We start from the raw sequence: 14,044 nt of genomic DNA on the forward strand, positions 1-14,044 counted from the left end.
CTCCCAGTTGCCCCTAGCACAGTCCTAGTCACTCCCAGTGTAATCCCAGTAGAGCCCAGTCCCTGCCAGTGCTGCCACTCCGGGCATCCCCCAGCCCTCTGTGCATTCCCCCCTCCCGGATGTCCCCAGAGGAGCCCCAAGGGCTGGCAGTGCCCAGGCAGGATCCCTAGCAAGGCCCAGTTTGGATGTGCAGCCCCCAGTTTTCCCAGTTTGCCTCTCCTTTTGCCCGGGCCGGGTTCCCCCCTGGAACAGTGGGTGGGAGCAGCTGAGAGCCCCGCGCTGCCCATCCCGACCTGTCCCGGCTCCATCCCCGCTGCTGCCGCAGGCTGCCAGGGCTGCGGGAACGGGGCACCGAGGGTGTCGCTGCTCCTGGGGGAGGAGGAGGAGGAGGGAAGGGTAGGGATGAAGGAGGAGAAGGAGGTGGGCTTAGGGAGGAGGAGAAGGGGGGATAGAAGGGGAGGGATGGAAGCTGAGAAGGACGTGGGGTTAGGGAGGAGGAGGAGGAGAAGAAGGGGAGATGGAAGAGGAGTAGCAGCAGGAAGAGGATGAGGAGGGACAAAGGCAGATCAAGGCAAGTAGGAGGAAACACGCGGTCCAGCCCTCCCTGAACTCGCAGCTCCCACCTGTGGGATCATCGCCTCCCATCCCGCAGGTGAGCGGGGAGGGGGAGCTCGGCCCAGATATCCTGGGGGGTCCCTGGGTCGGGTTTTTTTGGGGGGGATGTTTGGAGAATGAAGAACTGCAAAGCCGAGCGGAAAAGGCCCCTTGGGGGGACATTGGGGGTCCTGGTGGCGGCTGCCGGCAGAGGCAGCCTGGAGGAGCAGAGCCCTGTGTCCCCCAGGAGCCCAAAGTGGGGAGCCCAGCGAGGGGGGAGCGCCGCCATCGGCGGGACCCTCAAGAGCCTGGAGAGGGGCAGGGGGGACTCCTTGGAGCCCCTGCAGCCCCAAGCAGAGAGGAAGGGGAGAAGTGAGCCCGGGAGCCCAAAAAGCCCCGGCAGCCCTAAATGGGGAGAGCCAAGAAGGGGGAGCTTTTGGGATTGCTGGGACTGCCAGCAGCCTGGGGAGGGCGGGCAGCGAGGAGAAGGGGGACCCCCAATCCAAGCGTGACCCCCATCAGCTGGGACAGGGGGGAGCCCCGAACACCAAAGGCGAGGGAGAAGGGACGGGGAACTCCTGGGAGGCTTTTTCAGGGCTGAATCTTGGTGTTTGGGAGGTTTTTATGGAGCCCAGGTGGCCGGGGACTTCTAGAGATGGACTTGGGCAGAGGGACCTTCAAACTCACTGTGCTCATCCCTTGTTTTCCCCAAACCAGGATTTCCCATTCCCAACCACTTATCTCCATGATGGGGAGAAGCCCCACAAGTGCTTGGAGTGTGGGAAGAGCTTTAGGTCAAACACCAACCTGATCAGGCACCAGAGAACCCACACTTGGGGAGAGGCCCTACGAGTGTGGGGAGTGTGGGAAGAGCTTCAGCCAGAGCTCCCACCTGATCAGCCACCAGAATATCCTCACTAGGGAGAGGCCCTGTGAGTATTCCGAGTGTGGGAAGAGATTTAAGACCAGCTTCCATCTCCTCCAGCACTATCAGGTTCACACGGAGGAGAGCCCCTTCTGCTGCCCCGACTGCGGGAAGGGATTCAAGCACAATTCCACCCTCATCACCCACCAGCGCATCCACACTGGGGAGAGGCCCTACGAGTGTCCCCAGTGTGGGAAGAGCTTCTCCAGCAGCTCTCCCTTGACCAGACACCAACGGAGGCACCAGTAAGGGAAGCCCTGCGAGTGCCCCGAGTGCGGGAAGAGCTTTGTGCACTGCTCCAGCTCCATCCCCACTGCAGGAACCACGCTGGGCACAGCCCTGGTGACCCACATTCCCTGTGATCCATGCTGGGAACACACCTGGCTGCTTTTCCTTTTGCTTTGGCCTTAATTTTCTTTTGATTCATCTTCATCCCTTAAAAGCAGCTAAAACACGGATAAAACAAAGAAATTTATCAAAAATGTCAAAAGTCTCATCGTTTCATATGGTTTTGAAGGGGAATTTAGCATTTGGAGATATATTCTGGAGGATTTGTGCATTCTGGGGTGATTCTGGGCAATGTTCTTCTCATCTTTGCACTCCAAATGTCAAGAGGGATCAATCTGTCACCTCAAAACCACTCAAATCCCACTGGAAACAACTGAATTTTGTCCCATAAGGGCTTAATCCCACCTCACAATGGCTTGTTCCCACCTCAAAAAAACTCAATGCCATACCAAACTCACTCGATTCCACAGCTGCCAGGGTGTGATGGGGTTGGAAGGAGATTGGGTGAAGTGGGATCCAAATTTGGAATGGTGGGATTGGGATTGTGTGGGGCTGTTTGGATGGGATGTATTTGATAGCAAATAAAACTTTCAGAGTTACTGATTTCTGTCCCATTCATTTTCAGTCTGTTGCAGTTCTGTTTTTCAGAGTGCCACCTTCTCAGCTGATTGTGTTTGTGTCCTCCTCTCTCTCCTGCCTCTCTTTGCCTACTCTGTTTCTCTCTCCGTGTCTCCCTTGAGCCAGGGCAGCTGCCACCAAAGACCCTGCCCTGATTTAATTCCCAGTGGAGGAGCTGCAACAGCCATGGGTGAAGTTAGGAAGGCTGGCAGTGAAATGTCACTGTAGGATCTTGCTGCACTTGGCTTTTGGCTCCTTCTTAAGAACTTTGCCTTCAAGGGCAGGAACATCTTTTCCCTGCTGGGAACTGGAATTCCAGACCCTGGGAGTGTGTGCCGTGCAGGACCATACAGGCTGGGATCCTACAGACTGGGACCATATGGATCAGGACCATACAGACTGGGATCATGTGGACTGGGACCTTGTAGACTGGGATTGTAAGGGTTGGGATCATATGGACTGGGATTGTACAGCCTGAGATCCCATGGACTGGGATTTCACAGGCTGGGACCATATGGATTAGGACTATAGGCTGGCACCATCCAAACCAGGCCCATATGGACCAGGATGGCTGTACCAGAATGATGCGAACCAAGGCGGTCCTGCCCTGCCCAGGGGTCCCTCCCAGTTCCACCCAGGGATGCAGCCAAAACTCCCCGGAGGGAACGCAGAGGTCCCAGAGGGATCCCAGTGCCAATCACATTTCCGGTCCCGTTTGCAATCCTGCTGCCGGTCCCAGAGAGACCCCAGTGCTGATACCGGTTCTGGTGCCAGCCTCAGTGTCCGTCTTGGTCCTTGAGCACTCCTGGTGCTGATTCCAGTCCTGGTGTCACTCTTGATCCCAGGGCGGTGCCAGTCCCAGTCTGGGCCCTGGAGCGGTGCCAGTCCCTGTCTCAGTCTGGGCCCCAGAGCGGTGCCAGTCCCTGTCTCAGTCTGGGCCCCGGAGTGGTGCCAGTCCCTGTCTCAGTCTGGGCCCCGGAGCGGTGCCGTTCTCGGTGCCAGTGCTGGTGCCGGTTTCAGTGCTGGTCTCAGTCTTGGTCTCGGAGTGGTTCTGGACCTAGTGCTGCTACTGGTGCTGGTCTTGGTCCCAGAGTGCTTCCCGTGCCAATCTGAGTCTCGGTCCCGGTCCCAGAGCACTGCCAGTCTCGGTGCTGGTTCGGGTCTTGGTCTCAGTCCTGGAGGGCTCCTGGTCTTGGTCCTGGTCCCGGTCCCAGAGCAATCCCAGTGCAGGTGCCAGGTTCCAGTCTCCATCCCGATCCCAGTCCTGGAGCACTGCCGGTGCCAGTCCCAGTTCCGAAGCGCTCCTGGTGCTGCTCCCAGTGTCAGTCTTGGTCCCAGTGCCAGTTCTGGTGCGGTTTTGGTCTGGTTCTCGGTCCTAGTCCTGGTGCCAGTCCTGTAGTGGAGCTGATCTCAGTTCCAGTGTCGGTCTCAGTCTTGCTGCTGGTGCTGGTTCTGCTGCTGGCTTTGGTCTCGATCCTGGAGAATTTAAGCCCATTTGGGTGATTTTAGGCCAAACTGGGCAGGTTTAGGGTGGCTTTCAGATCCCTTGAAGTGATTTCATGCCTTTTAGGGTGGATTTTAGACCCCTTTGGCTGATTTTTGGGCAGTTGTAGGGTGGATTTTAGACCTCTTTGGATGATTTTAGGCCCATATGGGTGGATTTGAGGCCTGTTTGGGTAATTTTAGGTCAAAGCAAGCCCTTTCACGGTGACTTTGGGTCCCTTTGTGTTATAGATGGATAATGAGATGATTTGCTCTCACAATGAAGGGATGAATACTGTGTGAATACTAAGAGAAGCTTTATTGATGTATAATTATGTTGCTGTAGTCTGTTGTTTCGATGCCCTCTGTTCTCCCCACAGTCCCTTTCCCTCGTACTGTTACCGTCAGACAGCCCGAGTCATCCAGCACAGGCAGAAAGAAGGCGTGCACAAAAACTTGTTCCTAGGGGGAGGGGGTGTGGCATGACGGCACCTGACTCTCCAATCGAGTTGCAGGAAAGCAGACTCCACCAATGAACAGCAGAGAAGAGTTGACTGACAGCCTGTGGGAGGGGCCAGGGTTGGCTGAGGCAACCCCGGGGTATAAAAGGTGAAGCTTCCATCTTGAAGACGAGCCAGCCACGTGGTAGGCAGCCACGGGGGAAGCTCCCAGGCCTGTTTGTCCTTATTTAGTCCTTTTGTTGTAATTTTTGTTAAGGTTGAATAAGCCTTTTAAAAATTTTAAAGTGGGCGGTCGTTTCTCACAGTAACCAAGGGTTCCTTTACTGGAGTTTGGTGCACAGGAGAAACACCAACTGTATCTTCTGAAGAGGTCAAAATGACACAGAATTTTACTGGCAAAGTACAGAAAATCAAGAAACTTTGGAAAAAGATTTAATAAAACGTCCAAGTCAACATAAAACACCTACCATAGCAGTAATGTCATTACCTCAGCCCATTACACCTGGAAACCTTGAAGCACTGAAGTTGTTGAGGTACCAAAGTTGTTCCATATCAAGAGCATTAGAAGGAGAAGACAGAGAGACAGGAAGACAGAAGCTCCACAGAAAGAAATGCATATGGCTACCAACTGCTGGGGTTCCAGTGTGGGTGAGACACAAACCCCAGGAGAAGGCAGGGTACGGACCGTAGCCTGAGCATGTGCTCCGTGTTTTAAGCCCCTGCGCCTTCGTGGGCCTCCCACCAAGTGGGACTTTGATGGCTCGGGCAGTCAGAGCCTGGGTTAGCTCTGCCTGCTCTGGGACTGATTGACAGCTCATCCCGAGGTGTCTCAGGACATCGATCTCATCCAGCCTCTGACAGTGACCATGGTGACACTATGGAACCTCATGGAGCTGTGGGTGAGTTGTGACACTGCGGCCCAAGGACACCATGGTGACCCTATGGAACCTCATGCAGCCGTGGATGAGTTGTGACACTGCGGCCCAAGGACACCATGGTGGCACTGGGGAACCTCATGGAGCCGTGGGTGAGTTGTGACAATGCAGAACCAAGGAGCCTTTGTGACACATCAAGGCCCTGTTGGAACAAAGAAACCATTGCTGACAGTCCAGAAACTCATGGAACCAAGGGGCCATTGGGACAATGCAGATCCGAGGACACCATGGTGACACTATGGAACCTCATGGAAGCAAAGAGGCCATTGTGACACTCTGGTGCCTCACAGAATCAGGGGAACCATTGTGAAACTCAGGACCCCTATGGAACCAAGGGTCAAGGATGAAGCTGTGGGGCCCGTAGAACCAAGGAGCCATTGTGACACAGCAGGGCCGCAGGGAGCCAAGGGGCCATGGTGACATTGCAAGGCCTCAGGGAAGCCAGGGGCCATTGTGACACTACAGAAGAAAGGAGAACATTGTGACACTACAGGGACTCATGGAATCATGGAGAACTTTGGGACACTGTGGGACCACGGGGACAGGGAACAGGTGAGGCTGGTTTGGCCTCCTGGGGGCTGCTGGACAGGTCTGGCTGACCTTGGCATGTCGAGGGCTGCTTCTCATGCGCCTCTGAAGCACTGGGGCTCTGGGCTTTCCTTCCTATGGGAGAGAACTGTCCTGTTCCTCCAGGGGCCTATGGCCAAAACTGGGATTCCTTCTCCAAATTTCCTTAACTGCAAAGATTGTTCCCAGATGAAATCTGCAAGGAGACACAGATCTGGCTGCCTTGGCTACCTGGGGGCCACCTCTCATCTGCCTTGAGACACTGGGTCCACATGCTTTTCTTTCTTATGGGAAAAAACCATCCATCTCAACTAGGCACCCATGGCCAAAACTGGGCAACTGCCTTCAGAATTCCCTATATCCAAGGATAGTTCCCAGACAAAAGCTGCCAGGACTGATAAGTCTGGCTGCCCTTGGCCTCTTGGGGGCTGCCTCTCCCCTGCTGTTGAAACACCGGGGCTCTGTGCTTTCCTTCCTATGAAAAAGAACCGTCCTTCTTATCTAGGCAGAAACGGCAAAACAGGGGTTCCACCTCCCAAATTCCCTATATCCAAGGGTTGCTTTCAGATAAAAGCTACCAGGACAGAGAGGTCTGGCTGGCCCAGGCCTCTGATGGCCGGCTTTCATCTAGCCCTGAAACACCAGTGTTCTGTGCTTTCCTTCCTATGGAAAAGAACCGTCCTCCTCCGGGTGTCCATGTCTGAAATTGGGATTCCATCTCTAAAATTCTGTATATCCAAGGGTTGCTCCCAGGAAAAATCTGCCAGTACCGTCACGTCTGGCTGGCCTTGGCCTCTGGTGGCTGCCCCTGCCACACTGGGGCTCGGTTCTTTCCTTCCCATGGAGATCACTGTGACACGGTGGGGACCTCATGGAACCAAGGGGATCATTGTGGCACCACTGGAGCCCATGGAACCAAGAGGCCATGGTGACACAGCGGGGCTTCATGGACTCAGAGACCATTATGACTCTGTGGGGCCTGATGGAATCATGGAGACCATGAGGACCCTTCAGGGCCTCGTGTCACCAAGGGGGCATTGTGACACCCCAGGGCCTCCTAAAAGCAAGGGACCTTTGGGACACTGTGGGGCCCCATGGAACCGAGGGAAGATGGAACAGGTCTGGCTGGCTTGGCCTCCCAGGGGCCCCCTGACAGGTCTGGCTGATCTTGGGATATCAAGGGCTGCCTCTCATCAGCTCCTGGAGCACTGGGGCTCTCTGCTTTCCTTGCTATGAAAAGAACCATCCCTCATTTCAGATGCCCATTGCCAAAATTGGTACTCTCCCTAAAAGGTTTCCTTCATGCAAGGGTATCTCACAGAAAGAAACCTACCAGCTGTGGCTGGCCTTGACCTCCGGTGGTCACCTCTCATTTGCCGCTGAAACACTGGGGCTCTGTGCCTTCCTTCCTTCCTATGGAAAAGAACTGGCCTCCTTGTCCAGGGACCATGGCCAAAATTAGAATTTGGCCTCCCAAATTCTGTATGCCCAAGGATTACTCCAAACAAAAGTAGCCAGGGCAGACAGGTCAGGCTGGCCCTGTCCTCTGGTGATTTTCTGAGACTATGGGCTGAATGTTTTCAATTGCAAACACCTCGGAGAGGGCCCAGAGATCTCCCAAGGTGGTGTTTGGAGGCCTCGGGCACAGGACCACTGTATAGGGACAAAGGAGCTCTGTGCTCAGTGGGGTGGAGACTGAGGACAGTGGAGGAGAGCCACGAGAGTGTTTAAAGAGCAGTTTCAGAGATGGTGGATCCTTTTGACATAGTGGAAAACAGCCTGAGAAAGAAAGAATTAATGCCAAGGGCAGCTGGGGAGACCCAGACTTGGCACCAGGAGAAAGGAATTTCCCTCCCAGGGCAGGGCTGTGGTGCAACACGTCCCCAGAAGGAGCCTGGACCAGCCCAAGGCTTTGTGTGGCCAGGCAGGGGCAGGCAGGAGGCAGAGCTGTCAGCAAAGGAAGAGGCCAGCGAGGTGGGGCAGCCGGGGGTTGATGACAGCCTGCAGGGACAGAGGCCAGGGCAGGGACACCGTAGGACAGCCTGGGCTGCAGAGGGCACAGGGATGTGCAGCAGCTGCAAGGCCCTGACAGAGCCAACCTGTGCAGCACTTTGGCCGTGGCTGCTGGCCCTGGGCCTGAGGCCACGAGGGGACAAGTGACCCTTGCAGCCCTGGGGCCTCATTGCCTCCTTGTCCCTGCTCAGCAGCCTGGCAGGGGCCGCCCCATGGTCCTGCCCTTGGCATTGCACATCCTCTCATCCCAGTGCCCATCCCGGGAAGAGCCCTGAGCAACGAGGGAGGGACAGGATCTGCCTTGCCAGGGGCTGGGGCTCAGGCCTTGGCCCTTTGCATTCCTGAAACACATCCCCACGATTTCCCCCATCCAACCCCTGGCACTCAGAGCAGCTGAGGAATGGAGTCACACCCAGGGGTGTCCCCAGGGCTCAGGACTGGGGCCAGGTCAGTGAAATCTCTTTAGTGCTGATCTGGTCGAGGCCATCGAGGGCACCCTCAGTCAGTTCCCAGCTGACCCCAGGCTGGGTGGGAGTGTGGCTGTGCGGGAGGGCAGGAAGCTCTGCAGAGGGATCTGGACAGGCTGGAGCCATGGCCCAGGACAATTGGATGAGGTTCACCGAGGCCAAGGGCCGGGTCCTGCCCTGGGCTCACAACCACACCAAATCCCTGGCCGTGCCCTGCCCCTGATCCCCACAGCCTGTCCTGTTTCCTTCATCCCTGCATTGCCAGGGACTTTCTGGGACAAGGGAGCTCTGCTCTGGGGATGGAAGGAGGTCCAAGTGCCACCGCTGGAGTGGGAGCCACAACTCATCAGGTTTGTGTCCTTTGGGGGTCAGGACCTGGTGAGACTCAGAGGCACAGAAAGTTTCTCTTCATGGCCAACAGACCACGGTTGAACAGGACACAATTTAATAACAATCACACTCATCCCTGATCTATGTGCAACGTCCCAGCAGTGTCTGATGAGTCCACCATCCACAGGTGATTTCCATAGTAAATTAATTTTAGACAAATGTGGTTCTGTGATAGATATAACCACAATTAAGTTCTTGTATCAGAATGCTCGTCCTGGAGCGGGGGCAAAACAGCTCAGAACAATTCCTGATTTGCAAAGCTGTCAGTGGTGGATGGAGAAGGGAGGTCAGGCTGCTTTTGGTGTTGAGGAAATGCTGAAACCAGCCTGACTCATTTCATCTCCTCCTGACCTGGCTGATCTCCCCTCTTTCCCTTTCCACCCATTGGCTTCTGTCTCCCACCAGGCCCCCAGTGAAGAGCCTGGCTCTGTGTTCTCCATCCCCTTCTTGCTGGCATTGCCAGGCTGGGATGAGGAGCCCCTCAGCCTTCCCTGCTCCGGGCTGGACAAGCCCAGCTCCCTCAGCCTCTGCTCACAGCCCAAGAGCTCCAGCCCCACCTTGGAGGCCCTTCCCTAACCCTGCTCCAGCTGCCAGACATCTTTCCTGCCCTGGGAACCCAACCTAGGCCACAGGGACCTGGATAATCCACGTCCTGGATGTCCTGGTCACACAGCCCAGCCCCATGTCCCCATGTCAGGCTCTGGGGGGGATCCTGTGGAACATCCTTTGCTGGAGGCTGTGGCTCCAGGTGGACCGGGGGGATACCAGGGCACAGGGCCCCTGCTGGGCATGAACAGCATTGGACTTGTTGGGAGAACCTGTGAGGGGGAGCTGGGGCGGAGTGACCAACCCAGTGACCTCACACAGCCCTCCTGGGATGTCACACAGCCCCTCTGTGATGTCACAGAGCACCTCTGTGATGTCACAGCAGTCTGTGATGTCACGGCAGAGTCTGTGATGTCATAGTCTGCTCTGTGATATCAGACCTCTGCCCTGTGATGTCACAACCTTCTCTGTGATGTCACAGAGGCAGTCTATGATGTCATGGCTGCTAGATGACCTCACATAACCCACTCTGTTATGTCATAGCCCACCCTGTGACCTCACGTTACCAGATGATAAATTGTCTCCACCGGCTGAGCTGACACCTGGAGCTTTTTCTCCAAAACCCCAGGCCTATGAAACCACACAATGCCCATTGTGTGAGAAGGGGAACTGGAAGTTCAGCAGCCTCAGAGTCCTGCCAGCTCAGCCAGGCCCACTGATGTCGCTGCTGGACACAAAATGAGTACACAGAAGCTTGGTAAGTTCAAAGGAGAAAAAGAGAGAGTTTTATTCGAACATCTGGTATTTACAGAATTCCAAAGGTGACCGTGGATTGGAGGATGGAATTACCACCTCTCCAACCACACTGGTCCAAAGATGAATCAATCATTTCTCTCCACACACAGAGAAAGATGTAAACTATTTTTATACATGAAATTGTGTGGGAACTCTGACTCTCAAAGATGTAAACATTATCTGAAGGCTAAAGAAGTTTTATGAGAACTTTAAAACTTTCAAAAGATCTATAAAAGAAAACTTAACACTTTTAAAAATCCCCTCTTCCCTGAGGAAAGGTGAAGCCCAGCTGCCCTTTCCTTCTGCTGCCTCCTCCTCTCCTCAGCGAGGATGTCAAACTCCCCAGGAGCAGGAAAGTCCCCATTCCCTGTTTCCTTGTGGCTGCAGCCTGGAACATCCACTCAGAACAAAGAACTTTCTGACAGCCCTGCTGAATGACAGCAGGAGGAGGTTTTGAGAAAGAGAGGAAATTGTATTTTGATAGGAAATAAAGTTTAAAATTTATTTATTTCTGTCCCATTCATTTTCAGTCCGTTGCAGTTCTGTTTTTCAGAGTGCCACCTTCTCAGCTGATTGTGTTTGTGTCCTCCTCTCTCTCCTGCCTCTCTTTGCCTGCTCTGTTTCTCTCTCCGTGTCTCCCTTGAGCCAGGGCAGCTGCCACCAAAGACCCTGCCCTGATTTAATTCCCGGTGCAGGAGCTACAACAACCATGGGTGAAGTTAGGAAGGCTGGCAGTGAAATGTCACTGCAGGATCTTGCTGCACTTGGCTTTTGGCCCCTTCTTAAGAGCTTTGCCTTCAAGGGCAGGAACATCTTTTCCCTGCTGGGAACTGGAATTCCAGCCCCTGGGAGTGTGTGCCACGGATCCCAGAGGGACATTCCCGAGGCTCCCAGGGTGCTGCTCCTGCCCTGCCTCCCAAGGAGCTGTGCAGGGCCAGGGGACAAGGTGAAGCAGCTCCGTGGGCTCCTGCAGCACGCAGCAAAGGTGGCTGTGCTGGACATTTCCCAGCACATTCCCGGCTGTAGACAGAGGGAGGGAGGAAAGGAAAGCGAGTCCCCGACAGAATCCCGGAACGATTGGGGTGGGAACGGACCCTGCCCGCGGGTTACGATCCCGTGAGGGAGAGACGCCTCTGCCCCAGTGAAGGTGCAAATGAGAGCATGGGAGCGCAACGTTCGGATTCGACTGAACATAGATTGGACGGAACAAGAAATGGGAAGGAGAAAGGGAGAGACAGAAATAGTAAAGAGATCTCAGAGAGAGAGAAAGCAATCGGGAAAAGGTCTCAGAGAGACAGAAAGAAACAGGGAAAGGCTCCGGCCCGGACTCCGCAGCTCCCCGGGACACCCGCGGGGCGCAGCGCCTTTCACAATTCCAGCCAATCCGAGAAGGCGCTGGACAATTTCCGCCAACCAGCGCTTTCCTCGCCGATGACTCACCGGTTGCCGGGCGGACCCGCAGAGCCCCGCGGGCCCGGGAGCGGAATTTCGGGCTCGGGCCGGGGGGACGGATCCGCACCGGGGGGGTCCCCGAGCCCCCTGCCCACCCCTGGGGCCGATCGGGGGCTGCCCCCACGCAGCAGCCGGTGCTGCGGCGGCCCGGGACAGAGGGGTGGGAAAGGGAGCTCCGGGCTGGGAGCGGAGGGGATGCGGGAGGAAGAGGAGGGACAGGAGGAGGAGGAGCAGCAGGAGCAGGAGCGGGAGGATCCCGCCGCTCGCAGCGCTCGCACGCTGGGTCTGCAGCACCCCCTGCCCCGGGAGCATCGCCCCCAGCCCCGAGCCGCAGGTGAGGGGGAGGCCGAGCTCACCCCGCCTCTATCGAGGGGTCTCCGGGAGGATTTTTCTGGAGAGTGTTCGGAGCCGGCAGATTCCGGCCCCGGCCCCAGATCCCTCCGGGCGTCCCTAAGAGGAGCTTTTTCCGGGGGAGGGGAGCTGTGATAGCCCCTCGGGAGGGTCCCGGGGGGTCCACGCTGGGCTGGCCCGATACTGACAGGGCGGGACATTGGTTTTGGGGATCCCCGTGAGAGCCGGGGCTGCGGAGCGTGGGACCCCCGGGGCGGGGAGAGGGGAAGGGGCGATAGCGGAGCTGGGGGACCCCCGGCAGCCCGGAGATGAGGCGGGGACGGGACCCCCTGACCCTGACAGGGCCGTGTGCTGGGGTGACCTCGCGGTGCCCGTGCCCCCATTGGTCCGTGTAGCCCGAAATGAGTTCTGCACCTTTAAGGCTGGTTCTGAGAGCGAAGAGGGGCAGGAAGAAGCGCGCAGTTTGTTTCCATGAGCTGCACTCGCTCCTCCACATTCAGGCTCCTGGACTGCTGTGATGCCTTAAGGAGCTGGAGCAGAGGCCAGACGGAGCCAAGAGGAATAAAGTGGATGTAATAAACGCCAATCACTTGTTTCAAAAATTTAGAAAAGTTTAATAAAAATAAAAATAAAATGGTTATAAAAATAATACAAGTGTAGTAATAAAGGTTACACAATTAGAGTTAGGACAATTAATGAGACAATAGCAGCAAAGAGTTACAGCCCGGGCTGGGTACCTCTTTCTGGACAAAAGTGAGCCAGGAAAAGGACCCCGTTAAAAGAAAATTTACTCCTTAAGAAGGGTAATCTGTTGCATGTACAAAACACTTTATGCATATATTTTATTTAAAACAAGAAATCCATCTGGTACTTGTCAAGAAATTTTCTGTAATCTTCAGGCGCCTTCCAGTCTAAGTCAGGCTTGAAGAAGTTTGTTTCTGCTGATAAGGAAAACCATAAATTCCTCTCCTCTGGAAAATTTATGGGTTTCTGTAATTGTTATCGCTGTGCGAAGAATTTCTTGATTATCTTCTCCTTTTCTTGAGCTAATAAATGAATACCTTACACACATAATTTATATTTTAACTACTAAAGCTTAATTTTAATTACAAAACTACATTTACTATATTATTAAAATGTTAATACAACATAACTTTCCAACCTAGCATAATACAAATAGTAAATATCTGCATAGAGCCATATAATATGCATTTTTCACAGTGGATATTTATTGAAGTGCCTTCAAAGGCCACACCCTGGCAGTGCCGGAGCCACAGTCGTGGCTCTGCCCGGATGGCTCCAAGATGGAAGCAAAAGAGGGCTTGTTCATGAGATCTCACATTTTTATAAGTTTTAGTCCATTTGCATGCAGGATTTAACTGCCCAATTAATAGCTTCAAATTATGATGTTTCATCCTCCTTGCTGGCTTGCTTGCCTGCCCTCCTCTTTTCCCGTTGTTTGTGCTTTGGGCCTGAAGTTTGAAGAGATTGTCCTTGACTCTCCAGCTAGAACAGGATTGTTTTGTCTTCACCACCCTGTGAAAAGATCCCAGTAACACTTAATAGAAAGCTAAAGCTGCACAGCAAAACAGAACAGAAAAACTTAAACCTAAGGTATCAGTTGTCTGCTAGCAGACAGGCAGCAGGACAGAGCTCTCCTTTGCTTTTAGTTAGTTTTTAGCTCGCTGGGGCAGGGAAGTTCCCTGGACAGTGGTTTTTCTTTTTCTTTGGAGCTGTTTAAACCTGCTCTGGACTGAACACCAGAAGAGCACTGGCAGCTCACACCTGTGGCCCACCGGGCCGGGCCTGGGCCACGGAGGGACTGATCAGGGATGGAGTGAGCCGAGCTGCAGCCCACGGAGGGACTTTCTGAGTTTGTCATCTCTTTTGGAGTGGCAACAGGTTGTATGGTTTACTATTGTTCATTTTCTGTGCTGGTGAATGCTTTGCCTGTTAAATAAACAGGTTTTTTCTACTTTTCTCCAAGGAAATCTTTTCCCAAACCGGTTGGGGGAGGGGCTGCTTGAATCTGCTTTCTCGAAAACCCCCTTTGGGCGTTTTCTCCCAAATTTGCCCTAAAGCAGGACAGGGTGGTGGGGAGAGGGGGGAGCCCCAAGTGCCTGGACCGGGGAGAGGGTGGAGAGGGGGACCCTTGTACCC

At 54.5% G+C, this 14,044-nt stretch overlaps 1 protein-coding gene across 1 annotated transcript; it reads left to right on the forward strand.

The window, feature by feature from the left end:
* The first annotated feature begins 702 nt into the window (after positions 1-702).
* Positions 703-2,410, forward strand: LOC137465770 (zinc finger protein 391-like). Its single transcript, XM_068177796.1, is given in 2 exon segments — positions 703-1,428; positions 1,430-2,410. Coding segments are annotated over 2 exon segments (549 nt in total). The 5' UTR covers positions 703-1,218; the 3' UTR covers positions 1,769-2,410.
* Positions 2,411-14,044: the final 11,634 nt, after the last annotated feature.

This window comes from Anomalospiza imberbis, unplaced genomic scaffold (assembly GCF_031753505.1).
Source record: "Anomalospiza imberbis isolate Cuckoo-Finch-1a 21T00152 unplaced genomic scaffold, ASM3175350v1 scaffold_108, whole genome shotgun sequence".
NCBI lineage: Eukaryota > Metazoa > Chordata > Aves > Passeriformes > Viduidae > Anomalospiza > Anomalospiza imberbis.